This window comes from Equus asinus, chromosome 4 (genome assembly GCF_041296235.1).
Source record: "Equus asinus isolate D_3611 breed Donkey chromosome 4, EquAss-T2T_v2, whole genome shotgun sequence".
Taxonomy (NCBI): Eukaryota; Metazoa; Chordata; class Mammalia; order Perissodactyla; family Equidae; genus Equus; species Equus asinus.
This window is the reverse complement of record NC_091793.1, coordinates 58,761,729-58,784,360: the sequence shown is the minus strand read 5'-3', so window position 1 is coordinate 58,784,360 and position 22,632 is coordinate 58,761,729. Positions and strand designations below refer to the sequence as shown.

At 47.5% G+C, this 22,632-nt stretch overlaps 1 protein-coding gene and 1 long non-coding RNA gene across 4 annotated transcripts in view; one reads left to right on the top strand and one right to left on the bottom strand.

The window, feature by feature from the left end:
* The window catches only part of ARHGEF4 (Rho guanine nucleotide exchange factor 4), a 247,704-nt gene that overhangs the window by 73,746 nt on the left and 151,326 nt on the right, over positions 1 to 22,632 (bottom strand). The window contains exon 1 of one of the 2 annotated variants that reach the window (XM_070507337.1): positions 17,617 to 18,223. The exons of the other annotated variant lie outside the window; for it this stretch is intronic. Coding sequence (XP_070363438.1) covers positions 17,617 to 18,061 — 445 coding nt within the window. The 5' untranslated portion in view covers positions 18,062 to 18,223. Of the gene's footprint in view, positions 1 to 17,616; positions 18,224 to 22,632 lie in introns of those variants that run through there. 2 annotated transcript variants of the gene reach the window in all.
* Positions 18,330 to 22,632, top strand: part of LOC123285366 (uncharacterized) — a 230,474-nt gene continuing 226,171 nt past the window's right edge. For both annotated transcript variants that reach the window (XR_011502723.1, XR_011502722.1), the window contains exon 1: positions 18,330 to 18,463. This is a non-coding gene — a long non-coding RNA (uncharacterized lncRNA). The remainder of the gene's footprint in view (positions 18,464 to 22,632) is intronic.

Sequence of the window (22,632 nt, the reverse complement as noted above, 5' to 3'; positions counted from 1 at the left end):
GAAAGAAGCCTAAATTTTGGATATAGTCAATTTTCATTAGCCAGCCTTGGTGGTCTAGTTGCTAAGATCTGGCGCTCTCACCACTGCATCCTGGGTTCGTTTCCCAGTCAAGGAACCACACAACCAGACTGTTGGTTGTCACACTGTGGCAGCCACATATTGCTGTGATGCTGAAAGCTATGCTGCTGGTATTCCAAATACTAGCAGGGTCACTGATGATGGACAGGTTTTTAACAGAGCTTCCACATTAGACAGACTAGGAAGAAGGACCTGGCCACCCACTGCTGTAAAAATTGGCCACGAAAACCCTGTGAATAGCAGTGTAGCATTGTCTGATACACTGACGGAAGGCAAAAGAATGGCGCAAAAAGGCTGGACAGGATTCTGCCCTGTTGTCCACAGAGTCGCTAGGAGTTGGAATTGACTCATGGCATTAGCAACAACAATTTTCATTATGGAAAAAAAATAAGGATAATAAAACTAACGGCTGTTAAGGATTTGTTCAAAAACCAGTTACTATCCAGAGATGATTATTTATGTGAGCTAATTTCCTCTGCCTTTTTTGCTGACAGCTCTTGGCCATAGTTACTGATATCTGGGATGAAGACCTCAGTCCTAGATCATAACCATTGATGATGGTCCTTAGGGAAAGCAGAAGAAAAGATTAAATACTAATTAAGCATCTACTATGTGCCAAATACTGTGTTAGGAACTTTACCTTCAATATTTCAATTAATGAGGTATCATTAGTCCTATTTTAGCAATGGGAAAATTCAGGCTCCAGAGTGGATAATCTGCCCAGGGCCAAACTATTCACATGGGCTGGAGCCGGACCTGCTCTTGGGCGGTCTGACCTTGAAGCCCACGTGAGGTTTAGTCCATTACAAAACCTTCTTCAGTATCTGCAGATATTTAATCAGCAAAGAAAAAAATTAAATGAAAATCTCTAGATTCAACTAAATAATGGGGATAAATGGGTTCAAAGAGTTTAGGGTGAAAACATTAAAGCAAAAAGGGTTTACTGTTTAATCCTTGGTCATTCAGAATATTTCTCTCAACAAAATTAGCAATTCTCTCACCTGAAGAAGGCTGAGCTGTGTCTGTATGGCATCAATTCATTTTATGTATAAAAGTATTTTCTGAATCTGCCAAACTCTAAAAGCTTACCTGAAACCAAAGCCCAGGTCCGAAATATCTGTAGGTTCCAAAGCTGCAAATCTGACTGGACCCCAACACACAACGGAGGGTAGGGGGCCCCAGGTAGAGGTGGTGTGAGGGTGTGCAGAGACGGCAGTCACTGTCCTGCTGTGTTTGCTGACAGAGGTGCAGAGCCATCCATTTATGGGGAGTGGTTTTCTCCTGACTTCTGAGAAGCAGCAATGTGAGTTAATCCTGGAGTGCAGAGCTGTCTCCAGGGGCCTGGAGAGTCTTAACCACATGGCGACAATTCCCTGTCCATGTGGCCACAAGGCTGATTTTCCCTGTGCTTTTCCTGACTCTCCAATCCTTTCAGAGAAGGTCTCTGTAGAGCATCTGCTTGGTGCTCACGACAGTGCTACGTGATGTTGGGACATCAGGGTTTGGATAAAGCATGTGTCCTGTCACCAAAAGCTGACAGAGACAAGTCTAGCACATTTCACCACATACAAATCACACCAGCAGAAGCACTGGGTGAAGGCTACAGAATGATCTCAGCTGTGTTTAAATGTACACGTGAAAAATCTGGAAGAAAAAATACTAAAATGTTAAGACTGGATCTAATTGGGAAAAGAGATTATGGGCAATTTTGTCCTGTTCCTTTATATTTATTCATCCTCAGATTTTTTTAACCATAGCCATGCTCAATGCTAAAAAGAAAATGTACTCCTATTAAATATTTTATAAAATGTTATTTATGAGAGTATTTTCTTAACATAAGTACACCAGCTGTAATACATTATCGAAATTATAGAGGATAATCCTCTTCCAGGGATTCATAGCATATGGTGAATAAAACTAAAATCAAAATCTAATTAAACTCATTAGAAACCTTCAAGTTTTACATACGTTTTGACTCAGCCAATCCATTTCTAGAAGTTTATCTTAAGAAAATAATCATGGAAGAATGCAAAGATGTACGGAGAAGGATATCCATGATGGTACTGCTTAAAATACTAAAAACTAAAAAAAAAATAAATTGTAAATAAAAAACTGCAAATGCTCAACAATAGAATATTAACTAAAAATATTACGACATGTTCATAAATGGACTAACATGTAGCCATGAAAATAATAGTTGCTATGATAGCTTGAGGAACACCTAATGAGATCCAGGGTAGCCCACAATCTATTATTAAGCGGAGAAAAAAAAACAAGTCATGAAACAAAACATATCGTATGAGCTCTTTTTTGTTAATAAAAAAGTTCATACACAGAATAAAGATTGGCCAAATATACAACAAAATGTTATTAACAATGGTTTCTAGGTTGGGAAATTTTGAGTGATTTTTTTCTAAAATGTCTATAATGAACCTACATTACTTTTGTAATAATAAAAATTCCTTCTGAAATCTAAGCCCAGATGCAGTTTCATTTCTCTGTGTCCGCGTGTCCCAGGTTTGTGGCTGATCCTAATTTCCAGCCTGCTGAGTGGGCCTGAGACGCTCCCAGGGGTGCGACGCACCGACTCAGTGTGGTTCTGGACGGTGCATTCTGGTCCTCCAAGGGCAACAGGAAGCTTCCAACCTGAGGCGGCTCCAGGAGAGCCCTGGCTCGGCCCTCAGGATGCTGAGTCTCCAGTGGCTGAGTCTGCCGCTTGCCAGAGGGAACTGCGCAGGTGAGCTGCCAGGCGCCCTGCGTGCTCACTAGGGCACAGACAGACCAACGCAACCACAGCCAACTACTTGTTTTCCTACGAGAGATTCAGTCATTCGTTCCATAAATTTATTGAGCATCTACTGTCTATGCGCTAGGCTGTAAACGAGGGACTTTACACACATTATTTCCTTCACCCCTTATGAAAGCCCTTAGAATCATGTTATGATTCTGATTCTGCAGATGAGAAACCTAAGGGCAGAGAATTATGTCACTTGTCAGCTTGTCACAGTAAGAGGCACAGCTGGGATCCAAGCCCAGGGTCTGTATGGCTCCCAGTCCAGTGTCCTTCACAGGACTCCAGGATTTCCCATTGCTATTTCCTTTAAAATAAATTAAAAGATTGGATTTGATGCTTACAACATTAATCCACATCTTTCCCTACATTTTCACAAGCTGCTTTTCCATTAAAATCCCACACCAAAGCAGCCTTGACATGGCTTATAATGCCCCCTGCTAAGGGTCTGCAGGCTCTCAGCCCAGAACCCCAATGAGGCACAGCATTGGAATATGGAGGTTATTCCGCAGCGGAACGAAATCCACCACTATCTCGGTCCCTTGACCAAGCGTCTGGAACGCCTTCCAGAACCCAGGAAAGCTGGGGTGCCTTCTGACTTCCCAGAACCATCTCCCTGAGACCCCACACAGATGTGTCTGGGACAGATGGTGCAGGACAGCCCACCGACTCTCCACTCCCTGGGCTGCGGCATGGGCCCCTGCACAGGGGCCAGCACCAGCTGTGCAAAGCGAGGCCAGTGCCCTGTGATGGCCCACCCTTCACTGTGTGGCTGTGTGCGAGGGCTGTGCTCTAGTCACTGGTCATGGGGCTGCTGTGGGAACATGGTGGATACATCAAAAGTGAGACACGCAGCAAGGACAGCAAAGCTGGAGTTGGCTGCTCTGTGAGTGAGCTGAGTGACCACACGTGGAAGGAGTCTGGCTCTCCCTGCTGCTTTCTCAGGGCCAGGAAAGCGCTCCTCCAGGTCCACCTCCCCCATCGCGGCAGGCACCTGAGACCCAAGCCCTCCAGACAGCGCTGCAGGGAGAAGGGAAGGGGCTTCAAGGCCTGCTGACCTGCGAAAGGCAGGAGCCAAAGGGAGCGGCTGGAGCACTGGAACCTGTAGACAAGTACTGAGATCTGCGGCCAATTATTTTCCCAAAATTTCACCTGTCTCTCACATGGAGCCCATTTAAAATCCTGTTTTCTTGGGGGAGATAGCTGCAACCCGAAAATGAAGCAGAAGCACTGATGAAATGAAACATGTCCCTAAGGAGAACCCTCAGTTCTTTTTGCTGGGCTCCAAACCAGTGTGCCCCTGTGGTTGTTAGTGAGAGTCCTGCAGTCCCGAGCCAGCCCCTTTCCACCTCCCGAGCACAGAAGAGCTGCACTTGCACACCCATCCATATCAAACCCCTCAGAGCCAACCTTGCCAGCCTTCACAGGAGCCTCTCCTGCTCCAGCCACCACCGTGTGTGAGCTATGCTTTCTAGCAATCAGTGTCTTCACAGTTTCTTGTGTATAAATAGCTTCTTTTAAATGAGACTAGAAACTCCCTACAATAGATGCCTCTTGGAATGTCTCTCTGGCTCACACAGGCAATTGCAATTCTTCTAACTTCAGATGATTACACATGTTAAGGCAATCAGGATCCTCCTCAAAGATCGAGAATAGCGATGAGAGAGTCTGCCTCTCTAAGTGGACAGATGGCACATGTGACCTTGGACACTGTGGGCCGTTCCAGGCTACCTGAGGAAGACACTGCTTTCCAAAGCAGACAAAGAAGGAAGCTGATGCAGAGAAAGGCAGTGGTAAGACATACACTCAGCGCGTGCGCGCACACAGACACACACACACACACACACACACACACACACACACACACACACACACATGCGCGATTGCCTGATTCTGACATCAGATCTCCTCTTTTGCTTAAGCTAGCATCTCTTATTTTCCATCATGGCCTCTTGTCTATCAGGCCCCATCTTTTTTTCTTCAGTGTATCTTACTCACATCAGGTTTTCAGTCAAGACTTTTGGATTCACAGAGAGTTGTCTACAGTATTTTCTGAAACTTTCTGGGTTAAGAGTTTCCACATCCGCCTTCATATTTCCTCCCACCCTCAAGGTGAGTTATTTGCTGGCACTATCATTGGCTGATTTTAGTGAGCATGATTCAGAAGGTTCCTTTCTAACTTCACACCTGTCTAACCATCCTGTCACGGAACTCAGAGCCCAGGACAGGTTCACAGTGTCCGGAGAGGCAAGCACAAGCAGGAAACGGAAGTGCGAGTCCAGCTTTTCCCAAGTGTGCCCCTCAGATGTACAGGTACACACACAAGAATTCTAGAGTCAGATGAATTCTGAAAGTCCTACGATGCACATAAGAAAATTATAGCTCTGAGATGTTTAACCTGCATTCCCCAAACTTATTTGATCCATGAATCCCTTTTTCCTCTTAACATCCCTCAAGACCAGTGCTCTGGGCACAGAGCCCGGGAGGCACGTTTCTAGCTTCACTTTCACACTAATTGTCTGGGACAATCACCCCAGGTGTCAATTTCCTCATTTATTCAGAGGAGATCAAACAAGCATTTCAGATCAGAGGCAGAGAGAAGGGAAATCAAACAGATCTGAGGTCAGCTCTAAGCTACGCTATCATCTGTGTGATGTGACCACCACAGTCACTTAAACTCTGAGCTCCCATTTTTCTTATTTATAAAACAGGACTGTTGCGAGGACTAAACAGAACAATCTTTAATTAAACTGGCATTTCTTCTTTCTCTTCCTCACCTGCATCCTCTTAGCACAGTGTTCTTTCAACTACTAACCATGGAGGGGTGGGTAGATAGATGCCTAAATGACAGGTCTGGAAGCCCAGATCACCTAAATAATCACTCCCAGGGTAACCAGGTTCTGCATATGTACCCAGCATTTGTTTCAATCAGGTATGGTAAGACATGCAGACATGCAAATGATTGTCATGAAGGAAGAAGTTTATATTCACAGTTTCCTAGAAACAGGAAGCGTGGCACACCATGTGGGGCCTTGTGGGGAAGCATCAGGGTCAGTCAGGAGGTGGGGCTGGGGGGGAACATGGGAAAGAGCTTTTACTGTGGTTTCAGCAGGAAAGGCTAGGCAAGGCAGGGTCAGCAGGCTTAGCATTGGCTAGTGTGAATAATTTCAGGGGGTTCTGTGGTATAGGGACTGTCCCCTAGCTGTCTGGTCCCTGACCTGGGGCAGGGGGAGAGGGCCTGAGTGTGAGAGCCTCCTAGAGGAGGTGTTTGAGGATGTGGGCTCTGGACTGGTTAGTTGCACCTGAAGAGCACACTCTCAGATGAGTGTATATTATCTCTTGGAATTTGCTAGCCCTGGGAGGGGCATTCTCTCCAGCGTCAGCAAAACCCCAAGATGTCCAAGCATTAGGTAATACAGAAAATAAAAACATGATTAATACAATTAGTTCCTGTACTCTCGGAAGAAGGGCCCTGACCCTCACTGTTTATTGATTCCCAAGTTGTCAATGTGTCCAGAACTTGACTCAGCATCTTCCTCCCCTAAACCTATTCGTCTTGGACTACTCACCTCAGTGAGAGCATCTGCATCCGCCCAGGCATCCAAGTCAAATGCCTGCGAGTTACACACTCCTCTCTTTTGCTCTCTGTGAGCCTTCGCCCAGATCCCCTTTCAATAAAGGACTTGTTGCCCTGACGCTGGAAACTGATGACAGATAGCCTTCAGTGACAGTCCCTTCAGAGACAGCTGCAGCTTCAGAGCGCCGCCATACCTGAGCCCTGCCCCTTATGGAGCGGCCCATGTCAATCCATGTGGAAGGAGAAGGGCGTCGCCACCTCCACCCAAATCGAAACAACTTTGCAGGGTGATTCTAGTTCACAAGTACCCTGGGAAGCTGGCCATGGCTGTTACTGGATCCGCATCATAGCTGGACTTCTCCCTCTGTCCACTGCTGCTCCCGTCCCCTCCTTTCATGGACGCTGATCCCCAAAGACTCTTCAAGAAACATCCTGCACCCTAGAGCCTGTGGAGTCTGTCTCCCAGGAAGCCCAGCCTATGACACCAATCTATGACCAAGTGATGACCACACCTTCTCACCATCTCTGAAGTCTACTTTCAAGTCTTTTCCTACTATTAGTGTTTTAGTTCACAGCCACCATCAGATCTTAGCTAATGACAAGACTCTAGGAGTCTGGCTCCTGGCCAAAAACTTATGTGCGATCTTTCAGGTCTGACCAAGCACAATTGCGAAGACTTTTACTGGGGAAAGCTACCCTTCCCGAAGCAGACTTGGTGCACAGCCAGCGCACTGCAGTCTCTGAAGGCAGCTGCAGCCAAGGCCCCAGGCGCCTGGCCAGCCCTGCTCCCACACACAGTTGCGTGCCTAGCCCAGGTGCCTCCGTTTGGAGGCCTCCTTATCTGGGACCTTCAGCCAAGGCCTTCCTCAGGTGCTTCTGCTGAGACTTCCTTACCGAGGGGCAGGCGTGGGAAACCTTGAAGATTCTTTGCTCCGCTCTGACTCAGTAGCCAGTCCTCCTATCTTCCCCTGCTCCCTGTGGAGCCTCTTGTTCTGGATCCTTTCAGCAGTGGGCGGTCTCCCACCTGCGCTGATGCATGGAGGCGGACCCTGGGGAGCCAGGTGCGCTCCTCCTGCTCACACTGCTGCAGGGAGGGGCTCAAGCCTTCACTGTTACTTTGCTTTGTCTTGACTGATTACCCCAACACCTGGCAGCTCAGCTCTCTCCGGTTCAGCTAAGTTCTAGATGGACTCCTAACTGTTCTCCTTATGTAAAAATAAAAATGACCTTTCCAGATGGAATTTGCACCTAACGTTAACCAAGACAGACCACATTCTGAGCCATAAAATAAAGCTTAAAAAATTTTAGAGGAACTATATCATACAAAATATGTTCTCTGACCATAATTGAATTAAACTAGAAATCAATAAAAGATATTTGGAAAAAAAATCCCCAGAGATTTGGAAATTAAAAACACATTCTAAATAATCTATAAATAAAAGAGGAAGTCAAAGGGAAACTAGAAAATATTTTTAATTGAATGAAATAAAAACATGTATCAAAATTTGTGAGATACAGCTAAAGCAGTGCTTAGAGGAAGATTTATGGGTTTAAATGCTTCTATTAGAAAAGAAGAAAGGTTTCAAATCAATTATCTACAATTACATCTTAAGAAATTCAAAAAAGAACTGCAGAAAAAACCCAAAGAGGGGCTGGCCTGGTGGTGCAGTGGTTAAGATCACGTGCTCCACTTAGGTGGCCCAGGGTTCGCAGGTTTGGATCCTGGGTGCAGACCTACACACCGCTTGTCAAGCCATGCTGTGGTGGCGTCTCATGCATAAAGCAGAGGAAGATGGGTATGGATGTTAGCTCAGGGCCAGTCATCTGCAGCAAAAAAGAGGGAGATTGGTGGCAGATGTTAGCTCAGGGCTAATCTTCCTCAAAACCAAACCAAACCAAACCAAACCAAACCCAAAGAAAGCAGAAGACAGGGAATAATAAAGATAAAAGAAGAAATCAATGAAATTAAAACCAGAAAAATACAGAGAAATCAATGAAACCAAAAGTTGGTTCTTTGCAAAGTCAATAAAATTGATAAGCCTCTAGTCAGAATGAATGAAAAATAGAAAAGAAAGATGATACAAATTACCAACAACAATAATGAAAGGGCATAGACATTAAATACATTAAAAGCATAATAAGTAAATACTATGAAAACTTTATGCCCACACATTTAACGATGTAGTTGAAGTGGACCAATTCCTTGAAAGATACAAACCATCAAACGTCCATGACCTGACTAAGCCTCCATTAACGGAACTGAATCCGCAGTAAAACTTGATGGAGCCCTCCAGGACCAGAGAGCATCACTGGTGAATTACCAAACATTTCAGGAAAAAAATCCCAAGTCTACATAATCTTCTCCCAGAAATAGAAAAAGAGGGAACAATTCTGACAACGTTGAACCTTAGCTGAGCCCTGTGCTCCCAGAAAACAGAGAAATCCCCCTTCTTTTGTGACCCTCTTGTTTTCTGAGAAAGGACTAGCCACAAAGGACCACCCTACTCTGCCATTCCTAAGACCACCTCCATCCCTCTTCAATGGCTCCCTTGTTCTGTAAAACCCTGCTTTCTCCCTCTTCTTTGAACTTTCCTCATTGACGAACGTTCTCCCTATTGCAACCGCCTGAGTGAAGCCATCTCCTCAACCTGCACTTCGTCTCTGGCAGTTTTGGTGTGTGACTCGAAGACAGCCACATCTGGCCTGCAGCTCCCTGCCTACCCCACCCAGGTGATGAGCCTCTCCCTCCTGACTGGCGATCAGGGAAGTGCTGTGTCCAACCCCTGGCCCTGGGTCTGGGTCTGTCAGTAGCATGGGAAGGATGTGATTTTGGTTCCTGTTGAGTACTCACTCTATTGCTGGTGCTGGCTTCTCTGGTTTCATGGTGTGAACATTTGGTGATCTCTGTAAACAGATTAATGACTTATAGAGAGCTTGTTTCTGCTGAGTGGAGGAGGACAGACCATCCTCTTAGTCAGTCTTCTCTGTTTGTCTGTTTGACTATCTAGCTCAAATCAGCTAAGAATTCCACACCCGCAGGAAGCGAATATTGGACTAGCGAGTTTTGTTATTTCTGTGATGATGGGTGACCTGTGGCTGACATTTTGTAACTGAAGCTGTAAGCTCTCTGTGTGTTTACACGTCTGTAAGTTAGAAAGGCTTTTCCCTCTCACTGTGTGCAAGCGTAATACTTTCCTAACTCCAGACAGTATTACCAAATTAGATGATAAAATCTCTTAAAGGACCTCTATTCTGATTGTCTTAGAAATAAATAAGCATTTATATAAATTAAATATTCCTAAAATTACCAGAAGTTAAGGAAATGGAATCTCAAATACTTTTAATGTGAAGAAACAGAAGTATTCTTATAGAAACTAACTCGGAAACATCTTAAGTAGTTCAATATTTGGTTTAATAAATAGAACTACGTCTTCACTGTATTAAATGATTATCAGTGGTAAACAATACACGTGTAGGTTTTTATTCTACTTGGGTGTGTTCTTCCTAAACTCATGCAGGCTTACTGATTGTGCAAGCTAGCACTCCTTCTACTGAATGTTAAAGATTATGAAAAATGGACATTTGTGCTTAACCAAATTGAATCACTATGTCTGACAAACTTTCCTTCAACAGGAAGTATGTCAGCTTGAAGATAATTTTGAAGATTTTTAGGTAATTTAACCTTCTAGTTAATTTCTAAGATCTTTTAGGTAATTTAACCTTGTAGTAGTTAAAGGATATTCAATAGATATCCAGATCATTTCAATAAAACAGAATACTGAATCATTGGTTACTAAACAATTTAAGTTTATGTACTCCTGCTTTTTATTATTATTTTATTCTATGTTCCAGAGAGGCTATGTATAGATGGGTCTGTTAATGAATAGGTTTGCTTTTTCAACTTCGAGAAGTTGTACTCTAAGGGATGAAGACAGAATTAGAAAATTGTAGGGGAATTCTACTTGTCATGGTCAGAGCTGACTAGGAGTTGATGGTTTTTTTTTTTTTTTTAAAGATTTTATTTTTTCCTTTTTCTCCCCAAAGCCCCCCGGTACATAGTTGTATATTCTTCGTTGTGGATCCTTCTAGTTGTGGCATGTGGGACGCCGCCCCAGCGTGGCCTAGATGAGCGGTGCCATGTCCGCGCCCAGGATTCAAACCAACGAAACACTGGGCCACCTGCAGCGGAGTGCACGAACTTAACCACTCGGCCACGGGGCCAGCCCCGAGTTGATGGGTTTTTAAATAAGATTTTCAAAAGGAGTTTTAGTAGCAAATGTTATACTGATGCCAAAAAAAGAGAAGAATTTGGTTTTCTCTCTGTTAAAATGACAAAATTTTCTTGGAGTATTGGTCTGTGCTTAATAACAGGTCGTAAAAGGTTATTCATTACTTTCTGTGTAAGCTACATAGACAGCAGAGATTCTATGTATGATGAAAATCATTCCTTGTGCTTTATGTTGACTTTGTCATGTCCTTGGTTAAGAAGACAAAAGTTCCTTAGCTAGGAAAGAGCATTATGTTGATTTTAGAAGTAGTTTATAGTCACTTTGGTTAGCTAGCCAAGTATTGTTCTCAGTAACCCATGATCCTATCTTAATCAGTGTTCAGATCAAATCTCTTGACAACTTTTGATGTTCTCCCCTTCCAAAATTAAATCCTAAATGATAACTTTTGCACCTAAAACTGTCATTGGGATTTCCCAGAGAGCTCCCGGAAAATCATAAAGCATCTGTTCTTTCATTTCAGCACTACAATTATTAAAGTTTATTTGATCCTGAGGAGCTGAATGGGAAGAGCTGTCCAGTCGGAAGAGTTGCCTAGCCTTCCCTAGGTTAAATCTGAATGGGCGAATGCTAGCAGAAATATTTCAGAAATCGTTTGCTGTGTGGAAAGTTTCTAGAGAATGGCCAATGCCCTCGCTGTCCGTGCAGTGTTTCTGTTTGTGGGAGTCCTGGTGCTACTTTGCCTCCCATCATGCAACAACAGCGTAGTGTTAGCACCCATAACTTCACCTGGCTTTAAAATGCTAACTCGGTTGCAACTTTACTGCTTTCATTGGAATCTAGCATCTTGTAGGCGAGGGGTTTTCAGTTGGGGAACCACATCACCCACCCATGGAAGTTTATTAACGCACAGATGTTTAGGACCTGCCCCAGACTTACTGAATCTTTTTATAGATATTTTTGGTATATTATAACTGTATGCTTGATATAATAACATAATTTTGGCAGGATTATCATATGTTATATCTGAAGATTTTTTCCTCTGTAAAGATTATGTTCATCCATTTTTATAAATTAAACATAATTAACTGTTGAATGTAATGTTGAAAATAGGGTTAATCATGTTCATAGTTATGATGCCTGAAATTTTTGGACTGACTTTATCTTGTTTTGTATACTGCAGAATCACCAAATTTCTTTGTCCATTGCACTATTCTTGTTAGAAATTCTCATGAGATCTTTCACTTTTAAAACTATCAGTAACAATTTTACTGCAGCCCGTAAGTCTCTTCTAGCTAGTTCTTTGTTTCATTCTGATGCTTCAGCTACCAGCCTGAATGCTTCCGTCTTCTTCAACAAAGGCCTGCCTCAGAGCCCTGGGGGAAGGACTACGCCAGGTACTTTTGGGTTCAGGGCTCTGATGATGTCACGTAAACACCTTTGAGACCACAACAGTGGATGAGTCAGGATTTCCAAAACTCTTGAAGAGAAGCAGATGAGTTCAAGACACTGCAAACACCAGACAGACCGAAGCAAGAATTAATTGCATAAAACCGAACGAGCAGACAGACGAAGGATGATTGTGGGTTTTATGTGCAACATTGTTGATATTTTAATGTTCTGTTTTCTGGATAAAAAAGGAACTCCCTTTTTCCCTCTTAAGTCATCTTTAACTCCTAAATAGCTATTTAGTAGACCATGTTTTCGTAAAGTGAAATGAAACATTTGTAAATGGTATCTTTTTCTCCCTGCCTGACCCTCCAGAATTTGTAAGCTCTTACTGAGTGTTCTTATTTTCAAAGGAATCTAATCATTTGTTTGGGTTCCATAAGAATCTGCCATCCTCAATGGCAGGAGGGACACTTGGAAACACTGGCTATGCAACCAAAGCCTTGCCTGGAAGGTCACTTTTGAGAATGATGCTAATTTAATCAAATTCAACCAGACACTTTTAAGGAGCCGAGGTTAACTTCATGGAGCCAAAGCTTACAAACCCCTGTTGGAAAAACCAGCCTGATCCTGGGCTCTTAGGGTTTCCAGGCTTACACGTCAGTGAGGGAGGCCCCTCTCTGGCAGGCCTAGGAATTCTGGGATGTTTTGAAAACATTTAAGAGGGAGGAATTTGCCCAAATCTATAGATGCTACAGGTGAGATCTGGTGGGGAGTTCTTGGCTTGGCTTCCTAGCCACAGATGTTCAACGTTCATAAATTGGAAAACTCTATATTGTCAAGATTTCAATACTCCCCAAGTTGATCTAGGATTCAACACAATCCACATCAAAATTGCAGGAGGCTATTTTGTAGATACTGAGAAGTTGATTCTCAAATGTACATGGAAAGGCAAAAAAATAAAATAAAATAACTAAAGCAATTATTGAGAAACCCCAAAATAAGAAAATGAAAAAAGCAATGAAAACTGGGCAAAAGATTCGAGTACTTCACCAAAGAAGATCGCAAATAAGCATATGGAAAAATGTTCCACATCAGTGGTCAAAGCCACGCCCTGGTCTTCCAGTCTCTAGCCTCACCTCCTACTATGCTCCCCATTCCATACCATCTGCAATTCCTGCACATTTAAAGCCCCTGACAGCTCCTGGCACAGGCGCCCTTGCCGGAGATATCTTTCTGCATTTGTTCAGGGGAGCCCTCTCTCCCGAAAGCCCCTTCTAGTCCTCACCACAGCTCACTTGTAGGCATTAAGGCATACCTTCTCCTGAAGGGTTTCTCCGAATCACTTCCTCCCTGTCTCTGCCCTTCATACGTTGGGTTTGGTGCCTCTCCTCTGAGCCTCCTCATCTGTGTGGCAAAGGACTGGGGATGTTCAACCCTTACGCGTTTGAAGAAAGCACTGGCCCTCCACTAGCTCCTGGGACATTGCCTCTAAGTCCCTGAAATATCGTGCCTGATAAGATGTCTTTGTACGTCTGGGGCCTTGGGCCATGCCAGACAGTGTACACTAACAACGATTTATGGTGGGAGCCTTGAGCTACATGCCACAGGCTGAGCTCTGGTGGGCCTGGAGACTAAGTAACTAATGTCAGCCTTGTGGGTGCTGCACACCTAAGTAACTGACCTCCAGTAAAAACCTTGGACACCAAGGCTTGGGTGAACTTCACTGGTTGGCAATACTTCCTACGTGCCGTCACACACTTGGTGGGAGCATTAAGCAAGGTCCGTGGGATTCTGTGGGAGGGCACACCTGGAAGCTTGTGCCTGGTTTCTCCCGGACTCTGTCCACCCCAGGTGCCTTTTGCCTTGGTTGATTTTAATCTGTATGCTTTCACTATAACAAACTGTAACCGGGCGTGGAACAGCTTTTCTGAGCTCTGTGAGTCTTTCTGGAGGATCACCCACTGAGTGGCTTGGGCGCCCCGACACATCTTCCCCCTGGGTCCTCTTCTCTCAGAGCTCTTTTCATAATGAATTGTCACTGCCAGTGTCTCTCTGTGCTGTGATTTCTTTAAGGGCAAGACTCTTGTATGATTTCTCTCCCATCTCGAGTGCCGAATGCTGTGCCTAGAACATGACAAATGTGAAATAAATGTCTGACTGCAGGTGAGGCCTACGCTTCTTCTAAGTCATTCCCACTTGAGTCACAAACATGCCTCAGGGGTTGCAGAAGAAGGTGGAAGTAGCATGGGTTCTCTCCCACAGAGATCACACAACATGAACCATGCAAAAGCACAGGGAGAGAAAGCTGTCAACCCTAGAAGCCTGAGTTGAGAATTAAGCCTGTCAGACAACACATCCAGAATAAGAATTTAAAAAGCCTTAGCCGAGTCACAGCAGTGTGATAGCACAGCTGAGGGCTGCGGAGGCCACGGGCGCGTGGGGGGCGATGAGAGCAGTGGGCATAAGAAGGGCCATGGACATTCCACCCTGTCAACTACATTTTATTCTCAGATTCTGCCTGCAAGGAAAGCTGTCTCCACAGCAGGATAAGTCAGATTTCAATGGAAAATTCCAGATTGGGCATTTAAAATTCAAGAAGCCTTTTGGGAACAAGCAGCATCTATAGTTGTCCACTGGATTCCCTGGCTAATACTCGGTCCTGCAGGTAAGTTGCAATCCCAGCCTCAAGTTCTAGCCTTTCTGGTTCTTGCTGATAATGTCACAAATGTTTACCAATATACTCCATCATAAAAAGCACGGCACAATAATTAAGTTTTGCTAAAGGTCTTTTACTGGTAGTTCTTAATTAAGAAAGATTAAGAAAAAGAGAGAAACAGTTCAATTAAACACACATGTGCTTTGTCTTAGAGCTACAGACCAAAGAGAAATATAATATGCAATAAATGCCAACCCACCCCAAAGCAACAGCTCTGACCAGAATCATGGAATTTTAGAGTTGATTAGAAAAGAGGTCAGATCTTTGATTTGAATGTCCTCATTTTGGAAATGGAGTAGCTGGCACCCGGAAAATAATCTGTGACTATTTAATAAAGACAACAGCATGCAAATAGCCAAAACACTACTTCAACGTGCCAAGCCCCCAGCATGCTGCCTTTCCTCACTAGGCCTGGCCCAGCCTCCACCCAACTCCAGCAAAGGCACCCCTCAGATTACATCAATCCAGGCTTGAAGCTCTGGTCAGACACGACCTAGCTGGGCAACCTTGAGTAAGTTACTGCATCTCTCTGGGCCTGTTCTCATCACTGGATTGTAGAATAATAATGCTTACCTCATTAGATTTTATGTGGTTAATGAGGTAACAGGGAGCATCATGCCTGGCATATAGAAGATGCTCAATAAACTTTCCCTTTGCTCGTCCCATCAAGTCTTCCTCCATGGCAGCCTTTCCAACCAAACTTCCTCATCTGAACCACAAATCCAATGAGAATTATTTGAGTGCCTATTTTCTCAATTCCTCTGAAGGACGGCAAAGGGCTAGTACCATTCTAGAAGAGAGTTCATTCATTGCATACAATGGACGTCTTAGGATATCAGGGCTTAATTCTCTGCAGGAATCCAGCTGAGAGATGGCTTCCTGGACTCATACAGCTCTACAGGGTTCATGGCAGCCCTCTTTCACATATCTAGTATTGGACACCACCGATACAGGGCCCCCCAAACAAGGCACGATGTGGAGGGTTGAGGGCTGGAAGTGGGGGCAGAGGATGAAGAGGGGTTTTAAAATGCCTTCCCTGGGGCCTCTGTGCTTGGCTACTGACCAGCACCCCCTGAGCACAGGTAGCGGGCTACCTATATGCCTGACAATACCCAGAACCCATCCTCAGCGGTCCAGTGTTCTGGGAGGGCATAGCATTCACTTCTGGGTCTCACATCAACTCTTCCAGCATCGTGTTGCTTTAAAATAAACCATGCCCTGCCATCACGGGGGCAGCTTGGAGCTCCTCAAGGAGCAGCCTTCTGGGCCTTATGTTTTACCTGGGGCCACCCTCCCCCTACAATACACAGACACACATACACAGTACCCCAGACCTTCACGCATATACAGCTGTTAGCTGAAATTCATCCAAGTTGCCTCAATGCCAGTGGTCTGGTCTGGGCAGTCCCTGGATCTCAGGTCTCTGCCATCTCCACATGCTTCGCCTCTGTCCTGGTGCAGAAGGAAGAAACGGCAAGGGAGTCCTTGGGGGCGCCAGGGCCACCTCCCGGAGCCTCTCTGGGCCTGTTTACCATTGCTGAGGTGAAGGTATGGCTTCCAACACTGGAAGTGGAAGGAAAGCCACTTGGGCAAAGAGAAGGAAGGTTCCTTTGCCAGTTTGCTTAAAGTGGCACTACAGTATTATCTAGGCTGGTTTCCTCAATCTGGGTTCTGTTTAAGCACCCCAGAGAGGAGGGAAAGGAGAGTTTGAAGGGAAATGGGATGGGAAGGAGTCAGAGCTACAGAATTCTGGAGAACTTTTTCATGCTTTCCCCCCCACCCCCACCCCCCGATGTCGGCGTGGCGCTCCCCGCACCGCTCCCCTCCCCCACCCCACCCGCCTCCTCTCGGGCTTTGCTGCTCTGACCAGAGCACACGCAGAGCCTTATCTCCACCATGCGGGGGCCCTGCGGCTCTCACCGGCTGTCTCCCCACTCTCAGCCATAAACATAATGGGCATATTATCCCCGCTATTTCCGGGCAGCACACATCTTCCTTTATAGCTCCCACTGCAGGGGCTCAAAAATAACTTGTTGAGTGTTTGCAATTAGTAAAATACAAAGAATTCAGTTTAACAACTAACCAAGGGTAGGCAACCACCATAAAGCGACTCTAGACTTCCCTGCTTAACTAATATTTAGGGTCAAGGTCTTCCTCTCAATCTGTACTCAGAATTCGGCTCTCCAGGTGTAAAGAGGGGCACTAAACGGAGCGCACGGTCGCAGGGGACACCAAGGCGGTCCCATCTCAGGGAAGCTGCCCTGCTTATTTCAGAGGATCCAGGACCGGCCGCCTCCTCTGGGCTGGGGGCCTCAGTCCTGGAGCGACGACAGGCAAACGGAATCCAGTTCACCCTAGGCCAGCGAGCCCTCTCTCATCTCTTCCGTTTTATAGAGGTCAAGAGGCTGCAGTTCCGAAGCCAGACATGTGCCATCCATCAAGAACAAACTGGGGAAGGGAAACAGCGCAGCAAGGGACCAAATTTCATCCTCACCTTGAATACTCAGTTTCCCAGGTGACGACGCGCCCCGCTACGGGGACCATCAGGGTCCCGGCTCTAACAGGTAACCCACTGGTAACTCACTGATAGAAGTGGGTGCAAGAAGGGACAGGGATGGTGGGCGGGTGAGGGAAATCAGAAGAAAACCAGAAAAAGGAAAGCAATCAAAAGGGAGAAGCAAAAGGAAGGAACCAGAAGATGGAAACGAGAAACAGAAAAATTGGGGGGAGGAAAGGGGAAAAGACGGTCTCGAGGGGAGAGGAGAGAAGGAGCTCAGGAGGACCGACGCGCGGAGCGGGGGCGCGGGCGCGCGGAGGGCAGCGGCGGCGCCCTTACCGGCGGTGGCCGAGCGCAGGCTCTCCAGGCTCCAGGAGCGGGACAGGGCGCCGCGCATGCCCCCGCTGCCGCCGCGGCCGCCGCACACCACGCCGCTGCTGTCCGAGTCGGAGCCCGGGGACAGCCCGGCGCTGCTGCCGCCGCTGCTGCTGCTAGTGCCGAGGTCGCCGCTCGTCTGCCCGCTCGACTCGCTCGGGCATTGCTGCGCCCTCATGCAGGCGGGCCCGAGCTCCAGCCACAGGCTCGCGGGCGGCTGGGCCGCGGGCGGCGGCGCGGGCCAGGGCGCGGGGGTCGCGGCGGCGGCGGCAGGGCTGCCAGGCGACGGGGCGAGCGGGCCGGGGCCGGCGCCACCGTCGGAGGGCGAGGGGCGTGCGGGCGGCCGCTCGGCGACCTCGGCCCCATCCCCGCCGCCGCGCGGCCGCCGCTCCGGGGCCGCTGACATCATGGGGCTCCGCTAAGGAGGCTCTCGGCCGGCCGCCGCCCGCTCGGCTCTGCGGCCGCGCGGCGGGGACCCTCTGCGGGCGCGGGGCGCCGGGCGCGGGGCGCGCGCGGCTCGGGCGAGGCCAGGGCCCAGCGGGCAGGGCGCTGCGCCTCCGCGGGCCGCCCGCTTCTGCCCGGCCGGCGGGCGCTGAGCCGCGGCGGCGACCCCGCTGCGGGTCGCGGGCCCGGCCGGCACGCGCTCACGCACGCGCGCACGCAGACCTGGAGCGGCGGGCGCGGGCGCGGCGCGCGGGGGCCGGCCGCCCTAGGTGCCCGCCGAGCTGCGCCCCGCCGCCGGCGTTCGCAGGCGAGTGCGAGGACTGGGTTATCGGCGGGAGGGACGCCCAGACACCCCGCAGCCGTGGTGGTGAGTAGAGCCGGCGGGCGCTCGCTTTCCTTCCTAAGGATCCAGCTCAGACTTGCCCATTTGGGGCGGGAACGCAGGCGGAGGCCACGCGCAGCCTGGGGCAGAGACTAGGCGGGCAGCCCTGCACAGCGGGGCCGGGGAGCGCGCTTGGCCGGGACTTGCCGCTCGTCCCCGACCCCGCCACGCGCGCGGGGAACACGCGGCACACGCGACCCTCCCGACCGCGGGCCGGCAGTAGCGCGCCTCGCCCGGGGGACGCCGGCCCGGTGCTCTGTAGTGATGAAGAGGCCATAAAAAGTAGAGTCACCGTCCACGCCGAACGATTTTAGAAAGTGTCTGGAAAAGTCCAGTGACAAGCACAAACGAAAATGGGAGCCACACAGCACATGACATAGAGCCAGGGATTCCAGGGGTTTGTTTTTTGGAGGATAGCAGTTAGGGAACGAAGCCATAGGGAGCTGGTTCTAGTGTAAAGTGGTAGACGGGTTAATGATGGTGAGGATGAAATGAGAGGTGCTTGCCCCGCCTCAGCACACCAGCTGGTAGAGGGTGGATGCTGGAAAAGTGGTCGTCTTCTCCTCTTCCTTCCATTCGGGGTCCCTCTCCTGTAGCCTATCTCCTTCCTAAGCCATATGTGCTCCTGGCTCTGTATCAAAAGGGACCATGCATGCTCACCCTAACCCTAACCCTCTCCTTGCGGGCACTCTGTCACCTCGTCTGTCGGATGAGTATGTTAACACCTGATGGTGTTAAGAATCAGACCTTTACGTAAAGTCAAAGCTCTGTACAGCATAAGGTAATCCCAGTGGTGGTAGGAGTTCAGCTCATGGGCACTTAGGGGGTCACTCAGCCACATCTGCATCTTGAAGATAGTCCCTCAGTTTACCTTACTCATCTGGGGAACCTGTGTGCCTTTCCTCCCACTGCACATTTCCCACCCACTCCATTCTCTCCTGTCCTCAGGAAGAGCAGCCCTTCCCTCCCCTGTTCCTGAGGGCAGGCCCTTATGCAAGGGGGAGTCACCACGTGCGTCTTCTGCATTGCCCTTTGAGGCCTGTGAGATAAGCCCTGGGCAGGGACAAGCAGCTCAGGAAGGAGAGGGCCATTTCCAGTGTGAGGCCCGGATCAAGAGACACCCCTCCCAATCCGTCAGCAAGTCTGTGGATTCTACCTCCAAAATAAGTGTCAGAGTTGTCCATGACTCTCTTCTGCTTTACTGCCACCACTGCCGTACTGTGTTTGGTAGATAGCTTCAGTCTGTTAGCCTCTTCCACAGAGCAGCCTGAGGGAGCACCACAGTAGAAATCACAGCACATCCCACTCCTGCTTCAAACCCTGCAGGGGACCCTGTGTGTTCTGCCCGACCTGTTTCTCTACCTCTTCTCATCCCCACCCTGTCCCTTGCTCTCTGCACTCCAGCCACTGTGGCCATCTTGCTCCTTCACCTTCTTGCCTCAGGGCCTTTGCACTTAGTGTTCCTTTTACCTGGAAGGCTCTTTGCTTTTCAAGGTGCTGGCTCCTTCTCAGCCTTCAGCTCTCAGTAAATGATACCTCCTCAGTAAGACTTCATTTATTCCTTCCCAGCACTTATTACCATCTGTCAGCGGCTTGTTATTTATCTGTTGTCTGCCCCCCCGTGGACCACATGCACTGAGGGCAGCGGATCCTTACCCACGGCTGTGTCCCAGTGTTAGGAGCGGGCCAGTGAGGCAGGAAGACAGCGTTCTTGCTCTTTGGTCAGGACTTTGAGAAGACGATGTGTGGTCCTGAGTGGAGAGTGCACAGTTGTGCTCAGATGGCAGCAGCCCGGCCGGGCCAGCCGGCACGAACCACTGTGTCAGCCAGACAGCCCTGCACCATGCTTTTCCTCAGTCCATTCCTCTTTTAAATCTCCCTGGGACTTCAGTAAAGTCTTATTTGAATCAGCTACCCCAGTCTCAGCTGTACTGCAGTGATGAACAGTGTCCTGTTTGAGCTCCGGTGTGAGAAAGGGATCCATATTTCTTAAGACCATAGTGCTGATGGCTGAAATTAATGCTTACCCCACAACTTCAGGGAATCGTAGGGGACAGGAGGTGGTGCAGCAAGACTTAGCACCTCGCCCCCACCTGGCAAGTTTCTTTCCCCATAAAACCTATAGGCTCCACTTCTGTTAGTATTGAGAGAGAGCAGATTTTGATTCTCTTACCATCACATGGTAGCTTTATAATTATATGTATTTCTGTGTGTGTGTGTGTGTATATATATATATGAATTAATAGTGATATAATGTCTTTATCAGAAAGGTCAGCACAGAAGGATCAGCGTTTCTTGAGGCTGGGTCAGTGATGTGAAAACAGGAGTTGCAATGTGACTGTACTTGTATAAACAGACACGGAATGGGATGGAAGCTTGTCTAAGCCTTGAGATCGGCTTCTGTCCAGTCTTTCCTAACTAACCCTGTACTTCAGTTTCTACAAGTGTTGGATGGAAAGAAGCTTAAAGCCAGAGAGATCTGGGTTCAAATCCTGATTTTGTCTCTTACAACTCGTGACCTTGGGCAAATTATTTAACCTTCTTGAATCTTTCCCTCCTCACCAATCAAATAACAATATTAACAGCTATTTTTGCAGGATTAATATGAAAGCGAAATGAATTGATATGTAAATATGCAACAGTGTCTAGCAATGTCTGAAATATTAGCTACTATTTATTAAGCTTATATTAGGTGTTAAATACTTTGCGTATGTTATTTTACTTCCAGAAAAACTTTAACTGATAGGTACTAATATTAGCCCCATTTTTCAGTTGAAAATAACAAGCTCAGAGTAATCCACGGCCACACACCTAGGAAGTGGTGGGATTGGTTTCACTGCTCCCCTCCATGCTTTGAACCACTGTGTAACTGTTAATTCCCTTCCTTACTATTTTGAGGATTCTCCAGGCAGTTCTTGCTGGAATGTCATTAGTGTCATTTGTAAGTGACACTGCAAGCCTACTCTGTGCAGAGCATAATGCTAGCTGTTGGGGATATAATGAGGAAGCTGAAGCGATGGATCCTGACGTTGAGTACCTATGCCATGAGCTCAGTTAGCTGCCTTATCTCCTCCAAGACTCTCATGAAATGACCAATGTGTTATAATAATAGGGAAAATGGAGATCTACTTCAGGCGAGACAATGTGACAAGCTCCACTGACCCACTCCCCCAGTGAAGCTGGTGAGAATTATTTTAAAATAACCATTGAAAACCTCTGGAAATGGTCCTAAGGGAAACAGCAAATAAAGAAACATCTATCTAAGAAAATCAGTAAGAAAGTTGAGAATCTGTGACAGTTGAACCAAGACCACTTCTCCTTCCTGCATCCCTGTTTGGTGAGTCAGAGATTCCACTCGGATGGCTGATGCCCGGTCATAGGGCGCCCACTTTCCCCAGCTCCCAGGTGGATAGCCTCCTTCCCTGGGGGAGCAGCGTTTCTCACCTTGACCCCGAATACCTGCTGCCGAGGAGAAGTCCTGGGTGGGAATGGCTGAGCAGTGGGGGCTCCCTTCTTGAACACACTGAGAATACCGGGGCTTCGAGAACCTTTCCCCCTGCTTATCAGGCTGTGATTCCCTGCCAGGAGAGACCAGTTGAGGGGACTGCAGGCCACTGCACCCCCCTTCACTGAGTGTCACTCAGAGAGAAGCCTGCCATTGCTCCAGGATTTTGCCTGGGGGGGAATCTGTGACTGTAGGGAGGCTGTAAAATAGATAGCTACTAATCTCTTCCCAAAGGAACTGCCCTCATTTGTAATAGAACATGGAGAAGTTTTCACCCAGAAGTGCTCTCAAGAACAGTGGAGGTTGTGGAGAACGGCATTTGTGAAGAGATTCATGGATCTAATGAAGATACAGTCTAGATGGTAACCCCCTTAGTTTGCAGGAAAGAACCAAAAATAAGATATTTGGGAGGAGCCCTTGTGGGATCAGAACAAATACCAAACACAGACCCCTGAAACTAGTCCTTCAAAGGAGCTAGAATTTGTTTGGATTAGTATGTAGGTCAGTTTATGCCCCGGGGCATTGCTGAAAACAGTAGAGCAATTAGCTGCCATCTGTGGAGCTGAAAAGCCTAGTGTGGTCAGGGAGAGAGACAGAGCCCTGCCACACCACTGTCATCCAAGGAGGACTGTGGGCATACCACAGCTGC